This window comes from Aythya marila (assembly GCF_965140915.1).
Source record: "Aythya marila genome assembly, chromosome: 12".
Lineage (NCBI taxonomy): Eukaryota > Metazoa > Chordata > Aves > Anseriformes > Anatidae > Aythya > Aythya marila.
This window is the reverse complement of record NC_139053.1, coordinates 8,176,907-8,203,656: the sequence shown is the minus strand read 5'-3', so window position 1 is coordinate 8,203,656 and position 26,750 is coordinate 8,176,907. Positions and strand designations below refer to the sequence as shown.

The window sequence follows — 26,750 nt, the reverse complement described above, 5'->3', positions numbered from 1 at the left end:
GCTCTTCCCAAAAGCAATCATGTTATACAGCTAAGAGCAGTTAGTCAGCTACAGGGGTATTAAATGCGCGCACTGTTAAATAATCGCCCAGCAGCTATTTGTAATTTAACCATCTGAAGCTCTGACCCACTGAAAAACGGGGCAGAAGAACAAAAAATTCTTCAGCTAGTCAAACACATTTCCCTCTTAAACTGTGCTCTTGGTATTCCAGGAGCAGGCGGGCGGTGGGACCCTTCTTTCCCCTTCGGCGATTTTTAACCAAAACCGACCGAAATCACTCCAGCCCTGAGGGCGGAGCGGGATCGCCTCAGCGGCCCCGCGCCGCGCATGCGCCGGGCTCTCGCGAGAGCTGGGGGGTAAACAGGGCACAAAATGGCGGCGGCGGGGCCCGGGGCGGCGGCGGAGGCACGGTGAGGGCGGCGGGCGGGCGGCGGCCGCGCCCTGAGGGGCTACTGCATCCTCTGCGCCCCCTCCGTGCTTGTGGGGAGCGCCGCGCCCTCAGAGCGAGCGGTAAACGGGCCGGGGGTAGCTGCTGCTTGCGCTCCCGGTGTCTGCACCCCTCGGTGTTTGCAGCCCCGCTTCGCTGCGGAGCCCGCAGCCGCGCTCCGGGGGCTGCTGCCCGGGGCTCTCCCGGGGTCTTCCGCACCTCAGGCCGGCCGCTGCCCCACAGCAGGGGCCGGGGGCTCCCTGCGAGGCCTCGGGCAGGCGGTAACGGGCGGTGAATAGCGGAGAGAACCGCGGGCAGAGCGCCCCCGGGCCCGGCCGGCACCTCCGGGCTCCGCTGGGGGTCCCAAAATTTTTGGGGGGAGGGCGGCTCCGGGGGCTGCTTTTGCGGGCACGGACATGTCCCCATCTCCCTGTGTGTTATGAGGGAGTCACACGCTCCGCGTTGTCAGCACGCTGCTCCTTCGCTCGGCTTTCCCTCAGATGCCATAGTTGTGTTTATTTTATTTTATTCACCTGCGCGGTTAGTTTTTGTTTTTATTGCCGCCTGGGTTGTTAGGCCGTGAGGCGATAAGGTGTGCAGAGATCAGCTGGTAGAGTCCCATGACTGCCTTCAGCTTCGGGATGAAGAGAAAAGTTTGTAAGCGCAGCTTGGTGTTATCCCTCAGGTGGAAAGAGAGGGAAATGCTGCTGCTGTGACAAAGAAACACTTCAGGGTTTTAAGAAAGAGGGAAGTGGCAGCTGTCACACGAAGACTTGATGCATTTTGTGCAAGGATTTGCTCTGGGATTGGTCCCACATTCTCCTGAACGAATTGAGGTCCTTAGGTCCTTAATAAGGCTCCTGCTTTTCAGTCCCGGTCGCTGTGGGGCTGTGTTGTTCTCTGTGGCTTTTCCATGTGGTCTGGCAGACCAGACAAAAATGTTTCTCTTCTTTCATATTTTAATGGCTTTTTAATTATCATTTGGTGGTTAAACATTAGGATTTTTTTTTTCTTTTTCTTGATTATTTATTCTGCTTTGGAGTGCAAAGGAAGGAAGCTTCCCTTCCATGTGGGAAACACTTTAAATGTTTAACTTCACATTACTGCGTTTCTAAGCTCTGCCCTGATGTTCTCAGGTTGTGGTAATGCACCTCAAGAAAACTTGAAAGGCTTCTTTCATGCTGGTAATCTCTTTTCAAGTATAGGGACTGCAGATTTGCTTCCTATAACAATATTTCTTGTCCTCACCAGCTCCTGAAATAGTATTTAAACCTGATTCTCCTTGTGTCAAATTATGTACCGTAGCAGTACTTCCATCAACAACGTTCCTGATGCAAAGGCAAAAAAAAGCCACGCTTTTTTTGAGTGTCTATGGATGCTTTTTATCATGCTAGTACTTTATATTGCTTTTTATTTTTTTCGTTTTAATAAGCCTTACGTGTCATTTCGTTCTTCTTATTCCACCTACGCAAAGGGTGGTAGAGTTTGGTTGTCACTGCTGTCTGTTCTGTTGCCAGGTGAATACCTGTGTATTTCACAGATGCTCTGGTGTGAGCCAGGAAGAGACTCGAGCATTCTTGAAAAATTGCTAACTGAAACACACGCGCAACTTTTTCCTTGCTATTTCTAATGCTAGCTGACAAATGATCTTCTGTGATTTCCATGCTATAACTTGAAGCTAACTATTTTCTATCTTGCCTTGCAGGTTGGCTTGTAAACAACTTTGCCAGTTCTTCTAGGGAGTTAACTTTGCCATCAGCAATGGAGTACAGGACTCAGCTACCATATCCCGAGTGACCACATCTTTCAGGACAAAATGGAGAAGAAGCGTAGAAAGAAATGAGCCTGTTTATTAGGCTTTACCTCAAAAGACCATGAAATCGATACTTTGGACACAGCTTTAAGAATATCCAGTTGAGCAGCACAGTGAAAGCAGTGTTTACTGAAACAAAAATGAACTAGTTTATAAAGAAGCAAAGTGTGATTTGATTATATGGAATTCTTGGAATGAGACCATTTTCTTCTATGACCATGAAGTTTGCAAACATCTGGTTTGTTCTGGTTGTTATTTTACTCTGTGGCAAACAACACTTCAGTACCAGGCTAGGGAATTCCTCCCATGAGGCTCACATATGTCCTGGATGTTCTCGCCTTACTCTAAAAGTGGAATTCACTTCAACAGTCGTGGAACATGGTAATAGAGCTAAGCATTAAAAAAAAAAAATCTGTGTGAAATTCAAGGGCATGTTACTGGACTGTGGTGTTTGTGCAGTTGTAATATTCAGAGACTATATGAGTAGATCTGCTAACTTATCTGCATTTAAATTGAGAATTTTTTTTCAAAGGTTCTTGGTTTAACCTGGCACAAAATTTGAACATGAAGAGGAAGAGGGGGGAAGTAAAGAGTAGGTTAAAAGTGAAAACAGAGTGTGAAGGTTCTGATGGGCAGGTCTGGTCTAGTCACTTTGGTGTGCTTAGTAGTTGTTCACTGACCTGCTTGGTGGTATGGTTAAGGCTCTCATGTTCGTAAGAGGGCCACAAAGGAATGAGAAAGACGAGAAATGTGTGGGTTTGTCAAAAAAAAGTTTGAAAGTAATAGTATGTTTGTGAAGAAATAAAGATAAGTGCAGAGGGAGCTGATGAAAGGCAAACTAAGGCTGATACTGCTCCTGAAATGGCAAAGGGGAGCAGCAGAGCAAAGGTGGGTGCTGAATTGGGGAAGGTCTGTGAGGCTGGACAAAGAAAGCCAGTGAAGAGGCAGGGAGAACAAACAGTAACAGGATGTAGAATGCAGTCTGTTGGCATGGGCAGCTCTGTGCCTGCAGAACTGCAGGATGAATTTAATGAATGTGTGGTCTATGAATGGCAACAGGTTGTGGAGGAAGGATGAGCAATAAGCTCATATCGTTTGCAGTGCTTGCAGGGTGCACAGCTGCCATTTAGGACAACATCTCTGCTGTATCTGAAACTGTGGGGTCACGTAATGTGCTGACTCACCTGATTCAGTATCAGAAGTCAGTAGCTGAGTTGTCCTTAATTCATCCCTCGACCCTGTGTCTGGTTATTCCCTTGGGTGCCCATAATGTGCCCCCAGTGAAGCTATGTACCTACACATGCACAAGAGACCAGCAATGACATCTTGTGCATTCGTTAGCCAGAGGCTAACTGAGGTAAATGTGGCTGTGTATGCTGGGGCTGCAGTGCACCCACGAGTCCCTAATCCAGGTCAAGGACTGGGCTCTTGGGGACAGCTTTGTTTTTTGTGTGTCATAGGTGGTGCCAGTAATTTCCTCTAAAACTCAATACTGTGTGGAGGCTGGATGATTTTAATTCATGCATGTGAAGAAGCATATTGAATTGGCATATCAAACTGACATATATATGAGTAGATATGCCGATATAAACGTCATCTTGTACTGCTGGATGTGACAGTAAACTTGTTCCTTCTCCCTACTCACCTCACTTGTTTCACCTTTCCATGCTATTTACAATTCTGCCTTCCTTTCAAAGGTCTTTATAATATTTTACAGATCTCATCGTGCAAAAATTTTACGTAGTACACAAATAAATTGCAGACCTGTAAAAGCAAAAAAAAAAAAAAAAAGTGCCTCAAGTTGTGATTATTAATTCTGCATAAAGAAATGTTGAGATCTTTACGAAGTGCATGCATAAGTAAGCTACTTTAAACATCAGTTCTAATGATCTGTGTTCTTGTTCCAGAGTATATTGTGGCTTTTAATGGATACTTCACAGCTAAAGCTAGAAGTAAGTTTATTTCAAGTGCACTAAAAAGCAGTGATATCGAGAACTGGAGGATTGTACCCCGCAACAACCCAGCCAGTGACTATCCCAGTGATTTTGAAGTGATCCAGATCAACGAGAAACAGAAGGATGGAGTACTGACACTAGAAGATCATCCAAACATCAAGCGAGTAACACCTCAGCGGAAGGTCTTCCGATCACTCAAATATTCAGACTGTAAGTAATGCTATGTGTGGTTGCATGAGATCTGCTTTGGAAAAATTTAGGACTGTTGCATAAATGAGAAGTGTCTTACAGTTTTTCTTTAACTTAGAGCAATCTGTTTGTTTGCCTACGAATTACTGGGGTCTTGCCATAACTTTCCTAAAGCACGGCAGTGAATCCATCTCCAACGTAGAAAAGTTTCTTTTGCAGCAGTCAGTTAATAGACATTATGGATCAGTATATCCCTAGTGGATAAAGTGGAAGCTTTCACTTTGACACCATTAACGTATCTAGACAAAAATAAATCTGTAACAATGTGATGTGGATATTTGCATAAACAGCAAATCTTTTGTTTTTCCTCATACTTCTTTTTTTCTTGTCTGAATCCTACATAGCTGATCCTATGTTGCACTGCAATGAAACCAGATGGACTCAAAAATGGCAGTCATCTCGTCCCTTGAGAAGAGCAAGTCTTTCTTTAGGTTCTGGCTTCTGGCATGCCACAGGTCGCCATTCGAGCAGGCGTTTGTTGAGAGCTATCCCACGCCAAGTTGCTCAGACTCTGCAGGCGGATGTCCTCTGGCAAATGGGTTACACGGGTATGCCGTTGTTTGTTGATTTAGAATAACTTCCTTTGAGAAGCAAGTGAAGCGCAAGGAAATGTCAATTGGCTGATAAGCATTAATCTCGTTGGATGCCAGTTCCGGAAAGGTTGAGCAATGCTTTGTCTTGAGGTGCCCTGTATGCTTACAGAGCGCTCGTGTGTGTGTGTGTGTACTGTTCTTATGAGGAAGTAGTCGTGGTTTCTGATCTGTGGCTCAATTTCTGCAATGGAGTAAGAGTTTTGTTTTAAATCCACAACTTAGTGAACGTGCAGATTAAACATGGAAGTATTCATTCACTTGGCAGAACACATTTGTTATGAAGCTGAATGAAAAACAATCCTTTTCTTTTATTAGGTGCTGGCGTAAGAGTAGCTGTATTTGACACTGGGCTGAGTGAGAAACATCCCCATTTCAAAAATGTAAAGGAGAGAACAAACTGGACAAATGAGAGAACCTTGGATGACGGTGAGTTACTGTGCATAGCTGGAAGACCCTTCCTGAAGGTGATGAGTGCTATTTCGTGTTGCAGAGCTGCTCTTGCTGCTGTGGTGGCAACACATCTGTTAACATCTGTTGAAACTATATGTCTTGAGATTTTATGCTTAATTTTTCAGTATCCTGAGTGCTTTGTACTCTTGCCAAATTCAACAAATAGCATTAAGATTCCAAGAGGGTGTTGCGTGTGCCTCCTTTAATCATATGTGGTGTTTCATCATAGCTTTTGGAAAATGTCAGGGGAAGAAAACATTGTGTTCTGCTGTTTCACAGTGCATATGTATTTCCGTACTTAGGAGGGGGAGTATGTTCCTTCTTTACTGTGCAGTCTGAAACTAATTCAAGATTCGCAAGCTTTCTGTATTTTTTTTCTAGTCTATATAGTTTTCATAGCATTTGTCAATGCTGGCTCATAGCCGTTGACATTCCAAAGAACATTTTATTTTCTGCAGTGTATTTGTGTTCCTTTTTCATGTGTTGGCCCTAACTTGCTCTGACCGTGTGCTTTCACAGTTACTCATTTCATACGGTCTGGGTCAGTGAGTCAGCTGGCAATTTAATGCAATCAGAATTCAATGCGTATATGTATCTTGCTCAGTGTTCTGTGCACCTCCATGGTTTTATTAAGCACAGTATTTCTTTGCATTGTGGCACCTGCTTTTGGTCACACTTCCTCTTAGTGCTATGGCCAGATGGTTGCTGCACAGGCAGATTTTGAGTGTGTAAATATAGAGCAGGCAGTCCCCTAAAGAAAAAACACATTATTTTGTGAGGAGAGGAAAAAAATGTTTTCTTGTCATATTTTTCACCCTTAACCGAAATATAATTATTGCAGAGGCAGAATAAACCTCTTTTTAGAAGTTTACATATGCATATGCTAGCCTGGTGACTTGCATTTCCCAAAATAATTTGTTGTGATTCCCTTGTGTGGCTCTTGGTGTCGTTGATGGCAATTAGGTCTAGGAACAGACTGTGGAGTGTGCATTGCTCCAGGTTTCATCAGCTGGAAATTCTGGCCCCTCTGAATTCGATAGCAAAATGCAATTTAAGAAGATGAGAATTGAACCCAGTGTTAGCAGTTTGTTGTGAAGTGTGTTGGATCAATGTGATTTATAGTATAGGTGTTGTTTAACAATGAAAATCCTTAACAATGAAATGTTTTGTCTTCTAACATCTTATTTTGTTCACTTCTGTCTGTGATAGGTTTAGGCCATGGGACTTTTGTAGCAGGTGTGATAGCCAGCATGAGAGAATGCCAGGGATTTGCTCCAAATGCAGAACTGCACATCTTCAGAGTGTTCACCAATAACCAGGTAGCAACTTTACAGGTGTTTTAATTTCTGCCTTTTAAGATGAATGCTGTTTTAATCCTTTTCTTTGAGAATACTGCAAGTACTTGAAAATGTTGATATATTGTCTTTAAGTGAGAAGGATACATCTTTCTAGTTAAAAGAAGCTTACTACAAGATGTCTTAATTTCCAAATCTGGTATATTTTTCAGAAATAACGTGTTAAAGTTTTTTATAATGTTGAAAATAAAAACATATATTGAGCACTAGAAATACTAGGAAACTGCCGTTAGTTTCATGCTTTCTATTTGTGTTGTTTCACATCATCTTTCTGAAGTCTGTGTTGTCATGGAATCACTAGATTTTTCCATTGATAGCTTTTGTTTTCTTCTGTCTTACACAGGTCTCATATACATCTTGGTTTCTGGATGCCTTTAATTATGCAATTTTAAAGAAGATAGATGTACTGAATCTAAGTATTGGTGGACCAGACTTCATGGATCATCCATTTGTTGACAAGGTTAGTATGAGGAAATAGTCTTCTTGTTTGTTCAAAATGGATTTTGGTGGCAGAGCCTTGTTGTAAATGCTGTTTGTGTGTAGGTATGGGAGCTGACTGCCAACAACGTGATCATGGTCTCTGCAATTGGCAATGACGGCCCTCTGTATGGGTAAGTTTTGGTGATCTCTTGGGTTCTGATGGACGAGGATTTGTTAGAGCTGGTCCAGAGGAGGGCAATGAAAATGATCAGAGGGCTGGAGCACCCGTGCTGTGAAGAAAGGCTGTGAGAGATGAGGTTGTTTCTCTTGGAGAAGAGGAGGCTCTGGAGAGACCTCACTGCAGCCTTTCAGTACTTCAAGGAGGCTTACAGAAAAGATGGAGAACAACTTTTTACGTGGGCAGGTGGTGGTAGGACAAGGGGGAATGGCTTTAAACTAAAAGAGGGGAGAGAAATTAGATGTTAGGAGGAAAAAGAGAGTGGTGAGGCACTGCAACAGGCTGCCCAGAAGGGTTGTGGATGCCCCATCCCTGGAGATGTTCAAAGCCAGGTTGGACTAGACTCTTGGCAACTTGAGTTAGTGGGTGACAGCCCTGCCCATGGCAAAAGGAAAAAAAGGCATATAAGTTCTTACATGGTTTTGGAAGTAGTTGTACTTGTACTGGAGGGTTTTCTCTCCTCCTTTTTGCTGTAATCTGTTTATAGAAAGTGACCAAAGTTAGACTCCCATTTCTCTCTCTATCATTTGCCTTAGTAATACATTTGAGAATTACTTAGGTGAATATTTTTCATTCAGACAGTGAAAAGTTAGTAAAAGAACAGCAGGGCTTCCAACTGATACTGCCGCAGTAGTAGAAGCAGACATCTTTGAGAACAGATCTCAGACTTGAAGAACGCAGAAGGATCAAGCAAGAATTATTTGCAGTGTATTTGTAAAATAGATGCCTAAGAACAGATTTATTTTTTTGTCTTGAAGATACATGGTTTGGTGTAAGTTACATGTGAATTACTAAGTGCTTGCGAAGTTGCTTTTAGTGATAGAGCATAACTGTCTTAGGCAGGACCAAAGCTTGTTTCTGTGCAGTTTAGATAGAAAGAAGGCCTGACAAAAATCTGATGGCAACGTGCCCTCTATCTGTATAAAATTATGGCTATGGTAATGTGTTTTTTTTTTTCTTTTTATTGTCTTGCTAACTCCCATCTTGTTCTAGGACTCTGAACAACCCGGCTGACCAGATGGATGTGATTGGAGTAGGCGGCATTGACTTTGAAGACAATATAGCTCGCTTTTCATCTCGGGGAATGACCACTTGGGTAAGATACTTTAATTGTGGCCAGCCACATGTGCAACCAAAATAAGTGCTTTCAAAAGGGAGCCTTTTTTAGAGGGGTAATCTCATGCAGCTGGTGTGTGTGGAGTGAACAGTGATAGAAGATTTCATGGAAGCTAGGACTTGTAAGAGAATGATGTAAGACCTGAAGCAAGAAGCTTAATACTCTGTCTGGGAGTACTCATCATTAATGTTGGCCCCTCTTGACATTTCTGATGTATTTCTAAAATGCCCAGTGCCTTCTGAATCATAGTTTGGAGTTTCTTGTGAGGACAAATCACTGCAGAAATGAAGCCAGCTCTTTTCCTTAAATCCTAGGCTTCCCTGGTGCTACGTGTAACATTGTGCTTACTTCATATCCTTTCCATTTGCTGTTGACCGTTGAACTGGGGTGACTGGTACCACACACATGATTTCAGATGAGGTTGCTTTGTGATCTTGATTAAGGACACTATTATGTACTAGTTTCTGTTTATACTGCTTCTCATTAGCCAGGTAGCAACGTGGTTATTGTTTAGTTGGTAGTTTCATGCTCAGCTCAGATACTGGAGGATCTGGCAGTAATGTTGATGTCCCTTTCCTGGGTTGAGGATTTGCCGTACACAGTTTAAGCTCTTCTTTAAGTGTTAGATGACATTCCCTTATGTGGAACTGTAGCTGATTTACTAAATTATTTTACTGCTGAATTACCTGTATTAGTCATTTTAAATGCCCAAATGAAGCAAGCAGTGTTTCTAATGTATTAGGGCACCAATCCATCTGTTCTCTTTTCACAGGAGCTGCCTGGAGGTTATGGTAGAGTGAAGCCTGATATTGTTACCTACGGCTCTGGTGTGAGAGGTTCTGGTATGAAAGGTGGATGCCGCTCTCTCTCTGGGACAAGCGTAGCGTCTCCTGTCGTAGCAGGAGCTGTGACCTTGTTAGTAAGGTAAGGCTTAAATAAGAGTCCCTTACAAGATTCCAATACAGGAGGGTCATTTAAAAAACAAACAAACAAACCAAAACAAAAAACCACCAAACAAACAAAAACAAACCACAAACAACCTTGAAGGAACCCTCCAAATGAAACTAAATGGTGTTTACATTTACAAAAACAATCTCAAAGCACAGAGTTGGTTTTCTCCTACCTGAGGCATTACTTTGTCTGATTGCTGATTGGCTCTAACCTTTCTGGGACTGTTTTGAATAACTATGTATTTGAAAATATAGTTAGGGACAGCAGTTTTACAGAGTGAATTCATTAAGTGTTTGATCATTTTGAATTGCTTTTGTTGCTTGTGTAGAAGAACAGCTACTCAGAAGAGGCACCTACAGCAGGTAGCTATCTAAATACTCGTAAATTTTATTGTGTGGGCTTTTATGATTATTATCCGGTTGCGTAAGTTATCTGTTGCACGTGGAAGAATTTAAGAGGAAGATAGGAGTTGCAAGTCTCTACTTTGTACTTGTCACTGTGACTACCTAAAGATAAGAGAAGAGTTTTTCAAATACAGAACTCTTATGTCCAAAATTTGAAGTAATCGTTGTATTTCCTCTGTAAAATGATGCATTTTTCTTTGGATAACAAAGCTATTTCTGCCCACCTCCCACCCCTGAAAGAGATACGCAGAGGAACATCCCAGCAAGTTGCCAGTTACAGAGGGTTGGATTTTCAGAATATTCTATTTAGCATGTAAAAATACTACCCTGGTTATAATGACAGCTGGTTATAGAGCACATTGTCAGGATGTAATTGATGTAATAATACTGGTTTTCAAGAGAAATTTGTCAGAAAATTGTCACTTCTATTTTCATCTTCAGCAATGCCAGTGAGAAATCAATTAATAATGGACAAGTTGGAACTGTAGCTATTCACAACAACCTAATTTTTGTTTGCATTTGCTTTAAATGAAATGACAACTTCAGGCGGAACAGTAGGCAAGACAAGCAAGAAATTAGAATAATAAAGGCCACCTAATGTGATCTATTGTTTCCTATTTCAGCACAGTTCAGAAGCGTGAAATGGTGAATCCAGCAAGTATGAAGCAGGCACTTATTGCATCGGCACGGAGACTTCCCGGAGTCAACATGTTTGAACAAGGACATGGCAAGTTGGATCTCCTGAGAGCTTATCAGATCCTCAACAGCTATAAACCACAGGCCAGGTTAATTTTAATCCTCAATTAATCAACAATGTACTATAATCTGCTATATTTCTGTTAAGAGAGCAGGTGATATGCCAGAAATTCAGTTAAGCAACCCATGCTTATGCAACAAAGAACTTGCATAGATCTTACGTAATCCTGAAGCATGGATTTTGACAGGAGAGGGGATAAAAAGTCATTGTATTCTACTCAGGTTAGAGCAGTGTAGGGGCTTGTAGTGTCTTTGAAAGATGAATTTACTTTCTCTTCTAGGCTCAATTTAAGTTCTCAGATGTTATGAATAATGCCACCTAGAACAAAATGGGACAGTAGTCCAATTTTAGTTTTCCAGAATGAGAACGTTCTCACTGTGCTGAAAAGTTTCTTTTGCTTTGTGGAGAAAAAAACACCATGAAACTTTAAAATAAATAAATAAATAATAGAGGGGAAAGGAAGATTTGGACATATTTGGGAAGTAAGATGAGTGCTTGAAACAGTAACTATGACTGGCATGTTTTAGCTATAATTTTTTCATACATCAGTTTTGTATAGCAGCCTGTACCCCTACTGTTGTTTGTTTGTTTGTTTGTTTGTTTGTTTTAATTTTGCCTCTTGTCTCTTTGCTTTTAGTTTGAGTCCAAGCTATATTGACTTGACAGAATGTCCCTACATGTGGCCCTATTGTTCTCAGCCCATATATTACGGAGGGATGCCAACCATTGTTAATGTTACTATCCTTAATGGCATGGGAGTCACTGGGAGAATTGTGGACAAGGTAAGAGTCAGCGTTGTTCCAAGTCCTGACTATTAACATTACTACAAGTTTCCCAGAAAGGATTATTTTACCTATACATTTCATAGAACAAATAAACTTTGTTACTGATGAGAGCAAGAGATACAGAGTGTTTGGTTTTAAAGGACGCACCCAGATTAGTAAGACTTGTCACCATGAACTATCTGCAGATTTTCCAACAGTGTGCTGGTTTCAGGGGCGTGTAGTACTTTGTCTTCGTAAAACCAGTTTGGATTGATTCCACTTAGAGATCTCTTTGTGTTCTGATAGCATTTAAGATCTTCTGGGTATTCTTTCCTCATCTCTTTGGTCTGGAGCATAAGAAATCTCAGTAAAGGATCCTGATGTTATTAATTGTGCCTCTGATGTGGTCAAAACAACCTGAATGTGTTGGGTTATCGAGGCCTGTTGCAAGATCTGTTATTTTATACCAGTAATGCTGAACATCTTTGTTGAAAAGAGAGGATTAAACTTTTTTTTTTTTTTTGATTAAACTTTAAGTAAGGTTAAATATAGAACAGATAGGTAACTTGTCCCAAGTTACATAAGGCCTGTATCTCAAAAATTTAGCCAATATAAATGAACTTAATTTCAACATGGTAGTGTGAATCCCAAAGCCTGTTTTGTATTCGAGCTTTACACTAAAGGGTATAGAAGCTCTTATCCAATATTGTTAGCTAATTATAATGTTCAGACACACCTAGTGTGATCTGCTTGAATCTCTTAGAGCCATAACCTGTTTTGTTACAGAAAGGAAAGTTCATGTCTTTGCCAATACATTTTCACATAGGACCCCAAAACATTAAATTGGGTGCGCTTAGCATGCTGTCCATAGAGCTGCTTAGAGTCCTGCCTCTGAAAGGTGTACGCTTTGGATCATTAAGGCTGTCATGGTTACGTTAATTTGTTGGCACAACATGTATCTTTTTGGACTTTTTGTAATTTGGCATTATCTTCAGAAAAGCTAAGATGGGTTATTCCTGTGGGCAGAGGAGGGGGGCTGTGTGCACAAAAATTAGTAACTTCAAGTACTGCCTTACCAATGTCCTGTCTTCGTTTCACAGCCAGACTGGCAGCCCTACCTCCCACAAAATGGGGATAATATTGAAGTGGCTTTCTCCTATTCCCCTGTGTTGTGGCCTTGGTCTGGATACTTAGCAATTTCTATCTCGGTAGCGAAGAAAGCAGCATCTTGGGAAGGCATCGCTCAAGGTCACGTTATGATCACAGTATCATCTCCTGCAGAAAATAAAGTGAGTTCTGTGTTTTGTTTGTGTGTGTGTGAAGTGGTGGTAATTATTAAAACTGCTTCACAGTATACAGATAACTTATTTTTATGGGATTAGTCTGGTCCTGTAATTTGATGCATAAGTTAAATTGGGGTCAAGGAATTTAGGAGTACAAATAATGATCTTCTTAATGTCATTTTTTTTTTATTATGAATTCTAAGTAACATGTTTTGAAAAAGAGACAACTGAAGTGTCTTTCTCACAGAACCATCCTTAAGTTCCTGAGAACTTTCCGAGAAAATTTTAAGGTTTTGAATGTTTAAATCAAATGACAGTAGTGAGGTATTTCAAGTACTTTACATTCTGAGCAGAAATATAAGCTGTTGAGTGCAGAAAACACAATGGTGATACAAGACAAATGTCAGCTCTTGGTTTCCAAAGCTGGTACTGGTTACTAAAAATAGACTTGATACTTCTGTTTTTCAGTCTTTTACACTCCACAGTTAACTGGTGAATGTTTAAGTGGGGGAAATGAATTTCACTGTGGTTTGTTCTGTCCTTCAGTCTAAGAACGGTGCAGAGCAGACGTCAACGGTGAAGCTTCCAATAAAAGTGAAGATTATTCCTACTCCGCCTCGTAGCAAGCGAGTCCTTTGGGATCAATATCATAATCTCCGTTATCCACCAGGATACTTCCCCAGGGATAATTTGAGGATGAAGAATGATCCATTGGATTGGTATTTATCTCAGTTTCTGTTAAATCAGTATTTCTTGATTGTGTATTAATGATAGAGAATAACTTCACTGAATGCCAGAGGCCCCTGGCCTTTTTCAGTGTGCCATGGAAATCTCTTAGGTTCTGCATGCTTTTTTCTGCAGGTTTTTGTTGTTGTTCTCTCTGGTTTTTGTTTCATATGAAATGGAAACCTTTTTAAATACCCATTTAAGACACTCTTTGTTTGTTGTTTTTTTCCCCTGTGTTTTTTTTTTTTTTTTGGTTTGTTTTCAAGGCATAGTTCCTTTCTGCCCTGAATCTATGATGATTCTGAGATTTCTCCCATGGAACTGAGGGAGACACTTTATTAGCTGCTTTTTTTTTCCCACTTATTTAAAATAAAAAAAAAAAAAAAAGAGAGAGAAATTGGAAAGATTGAAGCAAGGAATGGCTGACCAATTGTCTAGGAACTTCTCTGCTGATGTTCAGCAATTATTTACAGGTTGTCCTGTGCACTTCTTCTAGTTAGTGGTTAAAACTGCTCTTACTGGTTCTTCATTGAGGAGGAAGTCCTGTGAAGAGGATCTGGTTTTAATGCAGCAGTGCTTCTCTGTGACGTGCTGTAAATATACAGAACTGTGCTTTGTAAGGGATGTTCTCAGTCTCTGGCTTTGATTGTATTACCCAGCTTCGTAGCACTCAGAACCAGTCTCGTTTGTGGAAAAAGTTTGCAAAGAAGGGATGGTAGTTGGAAAACCACTGGTTATCATTTGAAACAAATGGACCATTCAGAAGCTAAACTAGGAACTAATCTGTAATTACAGGATGTAAATCCAATTCCTCTATGCCAAATTAAAATGTTTTCAACAATCTTTTTTCTTGTCCTAAGGAATGGAGACCACATCCACACAAACTTCAGGGACATGTACCAGCACCTAAGAAGCATGGGTTACTTTGTTGAAGTTCTTGGTTCCCCGTTTACATGTTTTGATGCAAGTCAGTATGGTAAGCACGTGCTAATTGCCTTGTTCTCAGCACTGTTAATTTCTTCCTAAAATGGCCTGTGTTTTAGAAGACCGAAAATGTTGTGGGGAACTGAGATAGAATGCTAGATAGAAAAATATTACAGCAGTGGATGTATCTGTTATTTATATGCTAATACTAAATTGTGCAGTCTAGTAGAATTAGTGCAGTTCTGTATCCTTATCTTGAAAAAACAAGAAGGAAAACACACCTCTGAGTAGGTTAAAAGCCCCTCTGCATTCAGTCCCACAGAGGTAGAACTGAATTTGCTGGGTTTTTGCACAGTCAGAATGAAGCACAGGTGAACTGCAGACTGGAATTGAAAGTGTCCATTCTGTTTTCTCAGCAGTGGTGTTTTTGAAACTTTGGTCTTTGTGGATAGATAAAACAGGGCAAAGTATCCTCTACAGCCCTGCATGCTCTCAGACCAGTGTAGTTCGTTTCTTCTGTGTTGGATTTAGAGGTTTGATAGATTTGCTAGTCAGGAGGCAAACTGAGCTGTCCATGGTCTTTTCTGCTTCAGTATGCCCTTCTAGTTAACCCTGACAGGCTCCAACAAGGTCCTCTTCTTCTTTGGTCTGGGGTGTTTCTCCAGTAGATTGTAAAGAGAAGAGAGTGTGTTTTCCTGACAGTTCTGTAGTTCTGGAAATGTGGTCTGTAGTGATCTTCTGTTTTTCTTGATTCTTCAGTAAATATCGCACTGTTGTTTTTGAGCTCAGCAGATATGCAACTGGAGACAGAAGTGGTAGCCCTTAAAAGCATAATAAAATAGTTTGCTCTGAGACCTCTAGATTTATTACAAGGGCAGGTCTGCTCTGCGTGCACAGATTTGACAGCTACAGCTCATGTTTCTCCTTAGGAAGATGGTAAAGCTAAGAGACTGGCTTTTAGATTGCCAAAATAGACTAAGGTGGGAGATGAGTGCTTTCTGTGCCTGAAAAATGCAGGTAGGTAGAGGTGAAGGAGAAAGCACTTAACGAGGGCATGGAACAGAAATATGCAAGTGGAATAAATTTGGTACATGAAATGAGGAAATGGCTGAAATAGTCTTCTAATAACTCTGGTGAAGCTCTGCAGTAGAAGCAGTGGGGGGCAAATAATGTGGCTCAGAAAGTCTAAATCTGTTTATAAATAGCTACGTGACAGGTGTGCTTGCAGGGGAGTAGACTTGAAGCAGAGACACCTCTTCCAATCTTGCAACCCACGTTGAATGAAGTTGCCTTGGAATTGGAATAGGTAGCAGGACTTCATGTGATCCTGGCATTTGCTGGCACCTCTGAACATGGATGTGTTGTTGGTAGCGCGCAGTGGCAGGATGGCTGAGGTTGCAAGGGTTCAGTAGAGATACCTAGTCCCATCTCTTACTCAAAGCAGGTTTCTGAGGACGGTGCCCAGCCAGGTTTCGAGCATCTCCAAGGATGGAGACCTCATGACTTCTTTGGGCAACCCATTCCAGTTTTGTCTTACTTCTAAATGGGGTTTCCTGTATTTTAGTTTGCACCCATTGCCACTTGCCTTTCACTGGCCACCACTGAGAATAGCCTGGCTTTATCGTCTCTGCTCCCTCCCATCATTTATTTATACGCGTCAGTAAGATTCTCCAGGAGCCTTCTCTTCTCAAGCCTAAACAATCCCAGCTCTGTCTTCCTCCACATGTCCACGGTTGTTGTACTGGAAGCAGCACCCCAGAACTGTCTGACCACTGCTGGGCAGAGGGAAGAACCTCCCTCATCCTGCTGGTGGTGTTCTTCCTAATTCAGCTTACGATGCTGTTGGCCTTTGCCACAAAGGTGCATGAGTGGCACACGCTCCCATTTGTTACCCAGCAGGTCTCCCAGGTCCTTCTCTGCACAGCAGCATCCCAGAGGGTCAGCCCATACAGGTACCGGTGTATGGACTTCCCTGGTGCAGGACTTTGCATTTCCCTACATTGAGTTGTGCAGGGTTCCTGCCATCCCATTTCTCCAGCCTGTCAAGGTCCCTCCGTGGAGCAGCTTAACACTGTGGCCCATCTATCACTTCTCTTTAATTTATATTGTGCGCAAACTTGCTGAGGATGCACGCTGTCCTGTCATCCAGATCCTTAACCTGGTTTCTGCAGGACCTTTATCAGAAGGCTTTCTAAACTTTCTGAACACTGACTGTTACAGAATTGGCTGGGTTGCAAGGATCACAGGACTTAATCAGATTGCTCAGGGTATCATCCTTGTGAGGTTTGTGTCGTCTCTGAGGATGGAGATTCCACCACCCCACCGAGCAATCAGAAAGTGAAGAAGCAAGATGAGTTAATATTTAGGAGTAATCTAAAAGCACAACCATATTTTTAGGGAATAAAGTATTTCTTTTCCTGTTCATGCTTTTCAGTCATGAGTCATACAGAGACAGTTGTGCAAAATATCCACTTGTGTTAATTTTTGCATGGGTTGTGTTAATACTGATAACATGACAACAAACAGGCTGGTGAACTCTGGTTTTGCTTTTACATGCAGGGACTTTACTGATGGTGGACAGCGAGGAAGAGTATTTTCCGGAGGAGATCACCAAGCTGAGGAGGGATGTTGATAACGGCCTGTCGCTTATAGTGTTCAGTGACTGGTACAACACATCTGTGATGAGAAAGGTCAAGTTTTATGATGAAAACACAAGGTAGCTATTTCTTTAGTTTCTGTAGGAAATACAATGTCATAGAACTGGTGTTTTATGGGCATAACTGTCCTAAAAACCCCAAAGGGGATACAGTGTGCCTTAGTACCTGCGGCACCTCTTGAGCTGCCTCTAAGAAGGAAGTACCTCAAGAGCAAAACTGACCTTAAGCTGCAGAGCTTAAGGAGAATAGCTTCCTATTTTACCGTGATCCTGAAACCACCCTTGGTAATGTAATCTTGTTTTTAAAGCCCAGGAAAACATTTACAATAGAAAGAAGTAAAAAATTGGAGACTGGCAAAGAAAAATTGAGACGTTTTCACTTTGGACAGCAGAATAAAAAAGAATTTTTATTCTTTAGTGATACAATACTTGCAGGCTGTATCACTGGGATGTGCAGCCAATGTTGAAATTATTCCAATATGCTTTATAAAGGGAAAATAAATTAATACCAATAGTAATGGTAAAGACCTTTTTAATTACTGTGGTTTCAGCCTGTTTTATGTTAAGATATAAAGATCTTTCTGCAACTTGGGAGCAAGTAACACTGCTTCATTAGAAAAAGTTAGAAGCAAATGACATGACTGTGACTTTGCCTCATCATAGCCAAACAACAAACCTAAGACTGAATTTCTTTGTAGCAAAACAAAGTTTTCTATGGAATGGAATGTAGTGAGAGCTTTACAACATTAATATTACGTTACTTCTGCTCGGAAGGATAGATGTCAGAGAGACAGCTGCTCACGTGCCCCGGAGTTAAATGAGGCTTTGAGAGTTTTGAGTTCATTATTTTAGTGACTTGAAAAAGTCTGTGTGTGGAGAGAGACCTGATTTTTCATAACACAGACTCTAGGAGTACCTTTTTTATACTAATTAACTGTGTTACGCTTATTTTTATAGACAGTGGTGGATGCCTGATACTGGAGGTGCGAACATACCAGCTCTCAATGACCTGCTGTCTGTCTGGAACATGGCCTTTAGTGACGGGCTCTACGAAGGCGACTTCACCCTGGCAAACCATGAAAGTGAGTACTGGAGTCCCTTGCCTAAAACAGGCTATGAACAGCAGGTTGCTTGTTTGGAAAATAGTTCCTGTGAGGATCAGCTTGAGTGAGAGTCGAGGGAACTGCTCTGAAATTGAGTGAAGAGAGTGATAAGTATGCTTACGTGATTGTTTCCTGCATCCAATAAATTTTCAGACAAGGTAACAAATGTCCTGAGTTTATGGTTGAATTCCAGGTGAAGGATATTCTTGGGGCATCCGTATTTGTCTGTACTATAAAGACTGCTTGCCGAGATGAAGCCTTGGGTTAGTCATAGTTTTAGTTTTGCAGTTAAGTGGAAATCTTAGATTTTGAAGGAAGAAAATCGATTGGGAGTCTTTCCTTGGGATACTCCAATTTAGATGTACATCAAAGCATCCTAAGAAGCTTTGTAAATCCCTGTTCTCGTGATCTTTTGAATCGATTTCCCTGAAATGAGTGTGTTTTACTAGTTTCAAGTTCAGACTTTGTGGTTAGGGCACAGGTCCATGACCTGATTGCTTTCAGACTTTCTAGGTCTAGCCAGTCTTTATTATATTTTTTTCTGACCGAGTCACTTGATGTTTTCATGCTTTGTTTCTAAATCTCTGCCTTCCTACTGGTTCGTTTGGAATGTGTATGTGAAAAGAGAAGGCACAGGGGGCTCTGTACGCTCCCCAGCACTGACTGAAGGAGACAGGTTCTCTGTATAAATAATGACTCTTAGTGCGAGCTACTGCCTTTGATGAAGCTTTTCAGCTTAAAAAAGGCAGTGTTAGTCTCATAAATGGAAAAGCTTGAAAGCAGTACGTAGAGGTGAACCTGGAAAACGTGCACTTAGAAATAAACGCCTTATCTATATGTTTTGGTCAAAATACAGAAATTCGGATAAATGTTAAATGTTCCTGGGAATACTTTCTTCTGTGCTTGTTTTGCCAGCTCACTGAATTAGGTGGGAAGGAGGAAGCGTCACTTTTAGTCTGTAAATACAGTTTTGTGATGTCTTTCAGTGAATTACGCATCAGGATGCAGTATTGCGAAGTTTCCAGAAGATGGCATCGTAATTGCACAGACCTTTAAGGATCAAGGTATGCTTTTTCTTCTTTGCGTTTTAAGTAGAACCTGTTAGTGCAAAGCAGAGTTACAAAGGTGCAAAAACTGGAGTGAAAAATGCATTAAGAGGCTGGGTATTTTTTCATTTTGTGTAAAATGTGCAGTTGGATATCTAGAGGAAGCTGCAGTGTGACTGTATACACAGTTTTTATATAGTACAGCAATATTCAAGTGCATATGTGAAGTCTTTTGTTGTTTGCTGTATGTCAACACATCTGCATGTGTGTGTGGCTTTAGGGGAGGAGATTATGTTCCTTGTCCATGCTTCTCGCACCTTGCAAGTGATACCATAATATATATGTATGCAGAATTACTCTAATCATTGCCAAAATTGGTTTAAGTGTTATGGTAGCTGTGATCTAAGGGTGTAGGTAAAGATTTTGTTAGACAAAGTTTCGCCTACTACCTACTAGATTCTCACAAGGGAAGCATTTTAGGCGCACAGGAAGCCTGAGCTTTCAGACAGGAGTGATCTGTTCCCTGTGCACATCCATTCCCTTAAGTTTTATCGTAATACCTTTGAGTTGATGAGGTACTGATTCAGAGCTGTAAGAACAGCAGGCAACAAAGACCTGTTTTTAAGAGCCTTTAGGAAATGCTGTGTAGAATACTGGTCAGTCCTAGCTGACCAGGACTCTTAATGATATCATGGGTCAGGTTTGTGTCTGTGGATGTAGAGGATTTGAGTGTGGGAGCAGAAGTGTGTGCATAGCTTCTGCTACAAGCCAGAAGCTGTCAGAGGAGATGAGAAAGTGCACTGGAGTTTTGGGTGACTTAGTGTGCAATAGGCACATGTGATTACTTAATAGAGAAATGTTCTGGAGCAGTAAGGAGCTCATCCATGTCAGCCTTTGGGAGACCAGGTAGTACCCCTGAAATGCTCTGTGCTGATGGCTTACGTATTTCTGTGTGAGAGAGGGAGGGAGACAGCATTTGACAAGTAGCCTGCTGCACCTGCTTTCTCTGAATCCTTTTCGTTTCAATTCATGAAACAAAAGAGCTTGATGTTTTGCTTCTGTTCTCTGAAGGCAGCATCTAAAGTAAAGGAGACTAAATACTTGACTCAAATACTTTGAGGTTGGTCATCTTACTTTGTTTTTTGAAATGGGTGTTAGAGGTGGGAAGCTTTTCAACCTAAAAATCAGTTTTCTACAGAATTCATTTTAGTATCTTCATGAATTGGGGTGTTTTCTTTCTTGCTGTTTATGGCAGCCTTCAAGTTTACTGGAGATAAAAGCAATTGGATAGATTTGTCAGATGCAAAGGGCAGATTTACAGCCACGTGTCCACTGGGTTTTGCTGCACATACCCATTCATGCCACGAGACCTTCCTTTGGTTGCTTTTTCCATGTTTTTCATTCACTGATTAAAATTGTAAATATTTTGCAAATGTGTTTGAAGTTGCCAGTTTATTCAGTCATGTGCAGTGCTTTTGGATGCAGGCTTTTAAATGATACTTCCAAATTGCTGTTTGTAATACTGGTGCAAGTGTTTCAGAAAAGGCTTATCTCTGAACTGTGGCAGGGCTGGATGTAACAAAACCTGGCTCTACCTGCCAATTCAAAGAGCAGCTGGGGTGAGGAGGGAGTGCAGTTTGCCAAAGGTTGCTGTAGAGGCAAAGGTGGGAAAATTCATGTTACTTTTTTTTTTTTTTTTTTCCTTTTGGCATATGTATCCTCACTAAACAATACTTCTGTTTGTTCCTAAATTGAAAGCTGAGCAGGTGAAGTACAAGGGAAGTGGGTACTGCAGAGTTGCAGAGAGATGCAAGCCCAGCAGTCTTCAAGATGGGCTTTGACTGATTTAAGTCAAAGTCCTTGTCTTGCAGCTGCTGCTTGCAGAGCGACAGATGCTGTTTCATGGAAATTCCCTATTCTCTTTTTTGTTCCGTAGTAGGCTTTCTTGTAGGAGAAGGTAGGCATGACAGCAGTATGTTGGCAAAGAGCAGTATGCGTTGTGATGGCTGATTTTTAAGTTACCTTGTTCTGTAGACTTCTGCAGGACTAAAACAACATAATGTGATTTTTAAGGTAGATCAGCTTGATTTAAAACTTGGTGCTGAAAATATTAGGATTTTTGATTTTGGAATGTTGAAGTTCATCCAGGATCTGATGCCTTTTATTTGCTTCTGTGCGAAAGAAGGAAAACATTGATGTCAGCAGAAAACTTCACAATCAGGGTCTTGGAGCAGTTTGATTTTTATCTTAACACCATGTCTGTTTGTTTTTTTTAAAAAAAATATTTTGCATATATCTGTGACACAAAGACTGGCATAGCTGCGTTTGTAAGTTTGCAATGTAGACTGTGTTGATCTGTAGAAAACTTGACATTTTGCAGGCTCTGAAATTTTTGTGCTTTCTTTTAGGTCTTGAAGTTTTAAAACAGGAGACTGCTGTAATTGAAAATGTCCCTATTTTGGGACTTTACCAAGTTCCTTCTGAAGGTGGTGGCAGAATTGTTCTGTATGGTGACTCTAATTGCTTGGATGACAGCCATCGACAGAAAGGTGTGTACGTTTGACACGCAGAAAGAATTATTCTCTTAGCAAGTGTCTTGTGGGTTTCTTACAGCTCTCCCTAGAAACAGCTGCTTTCTAGGGAAACTCTAAACATTCCTATGCGAGATTTAGCTTCATTTCCGTGGAACTCTGCTTAAAATGCTGTCAGGTGCAGTTGTAACTAGAGTGTGCCCCATAAATTATATATATATGAGACCTAAGATATTTATTTATTTATTTATTTAGGTCTTTGTCACTGATACTTGAAAATGTTGGGCTTCCATCCCTTGCCTAATTTATTTGAGTTTAAAGAAACTTACTGCCAAAGTGAGCTTTCCATCTTTAGCTCATTTCTGTCTTTTTCAAACATCTTCTTTAAAGTTTTTCTGGTTTCTCCTTGTCTGTCTTTGGATGGGTTCCAGTGACTTGCTGTAACACTAACAGATTGGTGTCTCTTGTGCAGCTTTGAATTAAGTAATAGAATAATGCTCTGTGACCTCCTAATGCTGGTAAATTCAGTGTGACCTATGAAGCAAGGAAAAAGTGGAAGGCTCTAAAAAAATCCTTTAAAGTTAGCTTTTAAGTTGCGAATCAGCAGCTGTGTCTCCCGCAGAGACATCAGTAGCTTTAGCTGAGGTAAATTCCTAGCATTTGTGAATATAAATCCTTAAAATCTGATTGACCTCTTTAACAATCAAAGGTGAAGGTTTAAGGGACACCAGGATTATGAAGATTAATTCCCATTCCCAGCCAACTTTTCCCTGGGTTGAGAAATTCTGAGAAAAGTAGTTTCGCTGTATGGTGGAAATGGCTGGAAAGACACTGTCCCACTCCTGAAAATTGAAATTTCAGGGGACTGTGGAGTTAACCAGGTGGAGTGCATGTGCATTAGAGGTAGCTCCGGCTTAAGGCAGCAGTAATTCAGGAGAGAATCAACACAAGGTTTTGTATGTTGTTGAAGTGCAAAGGAAAACCATGATGAAGTATGTTGTGTGGTCCACAACAGGCTGGGGACCAACAGCTTTTGTTGGTACTGCTTTTCCTTCAGCTGGGGTGTAGCCAGAACCTCTCCCCTTCCTTTTTTTTTTTTTTTTCTTAAGCTTGGGAAAGCAGATGAGTCAGAACTTTCCACTGGGGGGGGGGGGAACTACCTTGTTTTTAATTTTATTTGCAAAGTATTTATTATGTCATCTTAAAAATAAATAAATAAATAGTTGCTTCTCTTTCCCTCATATAAATAATATCAGAAGCCTAGAGCTCCCTGTATTTCCACTGAAAAAAAAATGTTAATTTTTTTGCAGGAGCTTGACTGGCTCTGTCCAGACTGGAATTCCCATATTTAAGACGTGATTTTATGACTTTCTCCCCCAAAAGAGCCTGATTTGGTACACAAGACAAGAAATTTTCAGACTGAACGTATTAATGTTGTGTTTGTGTAGTGTTGGAGGAGGAGGGGTTAAAAGTTGCATCTTTCTAAAATCAGGCTTAGGACTTCAAAAGGAGAATAACAAGAGTGAGAAATTCCTTGTGCTTCTGAATGCCTCCATATCCTGTTTAACAGAAAGATAAGCCATTTGAAGTGTAGCATAATGCCTGTTTTGTGCTGGGGCCTGGGGCTGTGAAATCCACAGATTGCTTCTGGCTCCTGGATTCCCTCCTGCAGTACACCTCCTACGGGGTGACGCCGCCAAGTCTCAGCCATTCCGAAAACCGCCAGCGACCGCCGTCAGGAGTGGGCGCCTCTCTCCCGGAGCGGATGGAAGGTGAGAGCCTCACTTACCGAGCAGAGCCAGCACCCGACGGGCTGTCAGGGTGGAATTTGAGGCAGACCAAGGCAGACCCTTGAATTATGTGCCACTAGGGCCAGCTTGGGGCGAGCTCTGTAATTCTAACTGGGAGAGTTAGCGGTGAGTCAGTATCATAACGAGCTCCTGGTTTTACAGCAGCTCTGGTTAGGCAGAGGGAGATGTTGGGAACTCTCTTATCCTCCCAGTCTCTTGGTAACCCAGTCTGTCTCTGCTGTGAATCGCAGGTAACCATCTGCATCGATACTCAAAGGTGCTCGAGGCTCACTTGGGAGACCCTAAACCCCGTTCCCTTCCTGCTTGTCCTCACCTCTCCTGGGCCAAACCACAGCCTTTGAATGAAACTGCTCCCAGGTTTGTCTCTCATTTCTGTACAGAGTCTTGCTTCTAAGTTCGGCAGAAGAGTCATTTGTTCCGTCTGCTTTTACAATGGACAGCTGGAATTCCTTTCCTAGAGAAACACCAGATTGTAGAGAGGAAATGATGATGAATGCCGCCTCAGTGAGTGATTCTGACTCACCTGATGGTTACACTGTATTGTACGAAACCGACTGATTTTAAAAATAGCTTCACAGGTCAACACACTGTTATGATTGAGTGATCCCAACTTAAAGGGCTTGCGTAAATACATCATCACCACGTGCTTTTGAAATACTTTTCTGAAGCACTTTCTTGGATAGCTAGCCCAACTCTGCCTTGTGGTGTATTTTTTGTCAGTCACTCAAAAGCAAATGCGTCAGCATGCTTGTCTGTTAAGCTCCTAATGGTAGCTTTTGGTAGTCTGCGTGCAAGAAAGAATTGCTGGTAAACAGTTGTTGGTCTAAAAGTGTCCCTGTGACATCTGCAGTGAACTTTGGAGGCCTGCAAGCTGCAAAACATAAAGAATGGACAGGATTGTGGTTTGGGTCTGAATTAGTGAGTAAGGTGCAGGTTTCAGCAAGGTTTCTACGGATGTTTCTACAAAGTTCCTTGTGTTACTGAAGTACGTGGGCAGACGTCTGTCTTTGAATTTCTTCTAGCAACCTTTGGAAACATCAGAAGTTACTATCAATTGACCTTGATAAAGTGGCCCTGCCCAGTTTTCGACAGAACCGACCCCAAGTGAGACCTTTGTCCCCTGGCGAAAGCGGAGCATGGGACATTCCTGGAGGTAAGGGTTGGAAAGCTGGAACGATGTTGTTTTGCTTACTTTTTATACAGGCTTTAAAACAAACAAACACCGAGCAGACCAAGGGAGGACACGTGTTTCCTTTCAGTTGTGAAAATCATGCAAATACGAATAGGGTTGTGTTGTAAGAGACTGATGGGGCCAAAGATAAATATATCTACATATGAATAGTTTAATCAAAAGGAGTCATGGCATACAGGGAATAAAATTTTTGCTGGGTGCTTTTTTGGCCAGTCCAGGCTTATTTTGGCGCTGTTCAGACCTGTGGTAGGCAGCAGCAGCTCTGTCCTTGGGCACTGTGGCCTGGTAATACAAAACCTCCTAATTAAAATTCCTTCTGTGAGTGCACAGATGCAAAAGCAGAGTCCAGAAGGGTTTTTCCTGAACGGTGCTTTGGGGAAGGTGTTAGGCAAACAAATGATGTAGAGCACTTGAAACAGCTTTAGTGTAATGGTGCTCTTCTTGTCAGCTCGGCACCGTGAGCCCAGCTGGAAGCTGTCTAAAAGCCTCACGCATGCTCTTTTCCCAGCCCGAGCTGCGCTACCAAATGGTGCCTTTAAAAAGGAAGGGCTGTGCAGCTCGTCCTTGCTGCGTGCACGTGCAGTCTCTGGAGCAAAACAAAATCCCTTTTCTCATGGCGTGAGGGTTTGATGGCATTTATAGAAAACATTTAGTGGTAAAGTTACGATCAAGTGCTTGCATCTCTTCACTTGTAATGCAGAACAGAAGGTGGCTGTTGCAGGGGAAATCTGGGTTATGCTTTGATGTTCCGAAGTAGGTCAAGGTGGAAATGCTGGTGCTTTTCTGTGAAGTTAGTTAGCATCCTGTCTTATTTTCGCTAATTGGTCTGCAGTTGTTAATCTTCCTGTCTGAAATGTAATCTGATTATGTCTGTTTTGTCTCGGAATAAGAACTGCCATCGGATCACTTTGCTAGATAGCGTTAACGCTGCTAAGAAGTTGCAGCTCCTGTGGTCATTTGTCACTTCCAAACCTCTCTGCTCTGCCTTTCCAGGTATAATGCCCGGACGGTACAACCAGGACGTGGGACAGACCATTCCAGTCTTTGCTTTCCTTGGTGCCATGGTGGTTCTGGCGTTCTTTGTGGTGCAGATCAACAAAGCGAAGAGCAGGCCAAAGAGACGGAAACCGCGAGTGAAGCGACCGCAGCTTATGCAACAGGTTCATCCACCAAAGACGCCTTCTGTGTGAGAGCTCTCGCTTGCCAAAGATGACCTCCTTCTACCAGTTGCTTTCCTGGATGGTCGGTCACTCCCAGTGAAGGAGCAGCGAATGCGGTGATCGTGCTGGCGCTACGCATCTGACATCATCTCATAGTCTTTGGTTTCTGGAGAGAAAATAACAGGACCTCAGTTGATCATCTGTACATAAAACTGCAGCTTTAAGCAGCCGAACCCACCAAAGACTTGAATACTGTTCAGAAGGCTGCTTAGTCACTACATAACCCATGAGGGGGAAAATGGACCTTTTTTTTTTTGTAAGCTGACCAAACTAAAATTTATTTGTTTAGAGGCTATTTTCTATATTTATTGTTGGGGAGGGCGGGGGGAAGAGTCACTTTAAGAACCTCTGCTAAGGGAACGCAAGTGCATTTTTTGGATGGGATGCAATTTTCTAGAATGCTCTAACGCTGAAGAGTGCAACTTACATTGGTAAAGGAGGGAGGGGGCAGGAGGGACTAGTACAAATCGGTGAGACATAGTCCTGCAGTTTATTTTTATAAAGCCAACTACCATGATGTTTTGTAATTTTTGGTCATGATTTCACCATTGTTGGTGAAGCAGATTTTCAATAAATATGTTATCTATATGAAGCTGAGACAACGTGCTACGTGGCTTTTCTTTCTGCTGCCAGTCAGAGGGAACAGGCTGGTGAGTAGAGAAAATTTTCTTGTGTCCACTTCTCCCCCCATATCTTTATCCTTAAAACAAATGTTCACTTACCAGGGAAATGGGGACTTTGACAATCCACAGTAAGGGCTGTCTA

The 26,750-nt window shown here is 41.8% G+C and overlaps 1 protein-coding gene across 2 annotated transcripts; it reads left to right on the top strand.

Moving 5' to 3' along the window:
* The first annotated feature begins 332 nt into the window (after window positions 1-332).
* Window positions 333-26,563, top strand: MBTPS1 (membrane bound transcription factor peptidase, site 1). 2 transcript variants are annotated; one of them, XM_082770057.1, is made up of 23 exons: window positions 333-410; window positions 2,133-2,621; window positions 4,148-4,405; window positions 4,789-4,992; window positions 5,353-5,463; window positions 6,697-6,806; window positions 7,186-7,302; window positions 7,386-7,453; window positions 8,494-8,596; window positions 9,390-9,541; window positions 10,596-10,757; window positions 11,367-11,511; window positions 12,594-12,782; window positions 13,323-13,495; window positions 14,363-14,478; window positions 16,986-17,142; window positions 18,040-18,164; window positions 19,172-19,249; window positions 21,640-21,780; window positions 23,403-23,534; window positions 23,804-23,930; window positions 24,596-24,726; window positions 25,759-26,563. In XM_082770057.1, the coding sequence occupies exons 2-23, from the start codon at window positions 2,435-2,437 to the stop codon at window positions 25,953-25,955; spliced, it is 3,183 nt and encodes a 1,060-aa protein (XP_082626183.1). In that variant the 5' UTR covers window positions 333-410; window positions 2,133-2,434; the 3' UTR covers window positions 25,956-26,563. The 2 variants fall into 2 exon arrangements, with proteins under 2 accessions (XP_082626183.1, XP_082626184.1); XM_082770058.1 differs by having other exon boundaries at window positions 378-510.
* Window positions 26,564-26,750: the final 187 nt, after the last annotated feature.

Coding starts and splice junctions, on each gene's coding strand:
- MBTPS1 (XM_082770057.1), top strand. CDS start 2,435: ATGAGACCATTTTCTTCTATGACCATGAAGTTTGCAAACATCTGGTTT. Junction 7,303..7,385: donor ATCATCCATTTGTTGACAAG/GTTAGTATGAGG, acceptor GTTTGTGTGTAG/GTATGGGAGCTGACTGCCAA. Junction 23,535..23,803: donor TCTCCCGGAGCGGATGGAAG/GTGAGAGCCTCA, acceptor TGTGAATCGCAG/GTAACCATCTGCATCGATAC.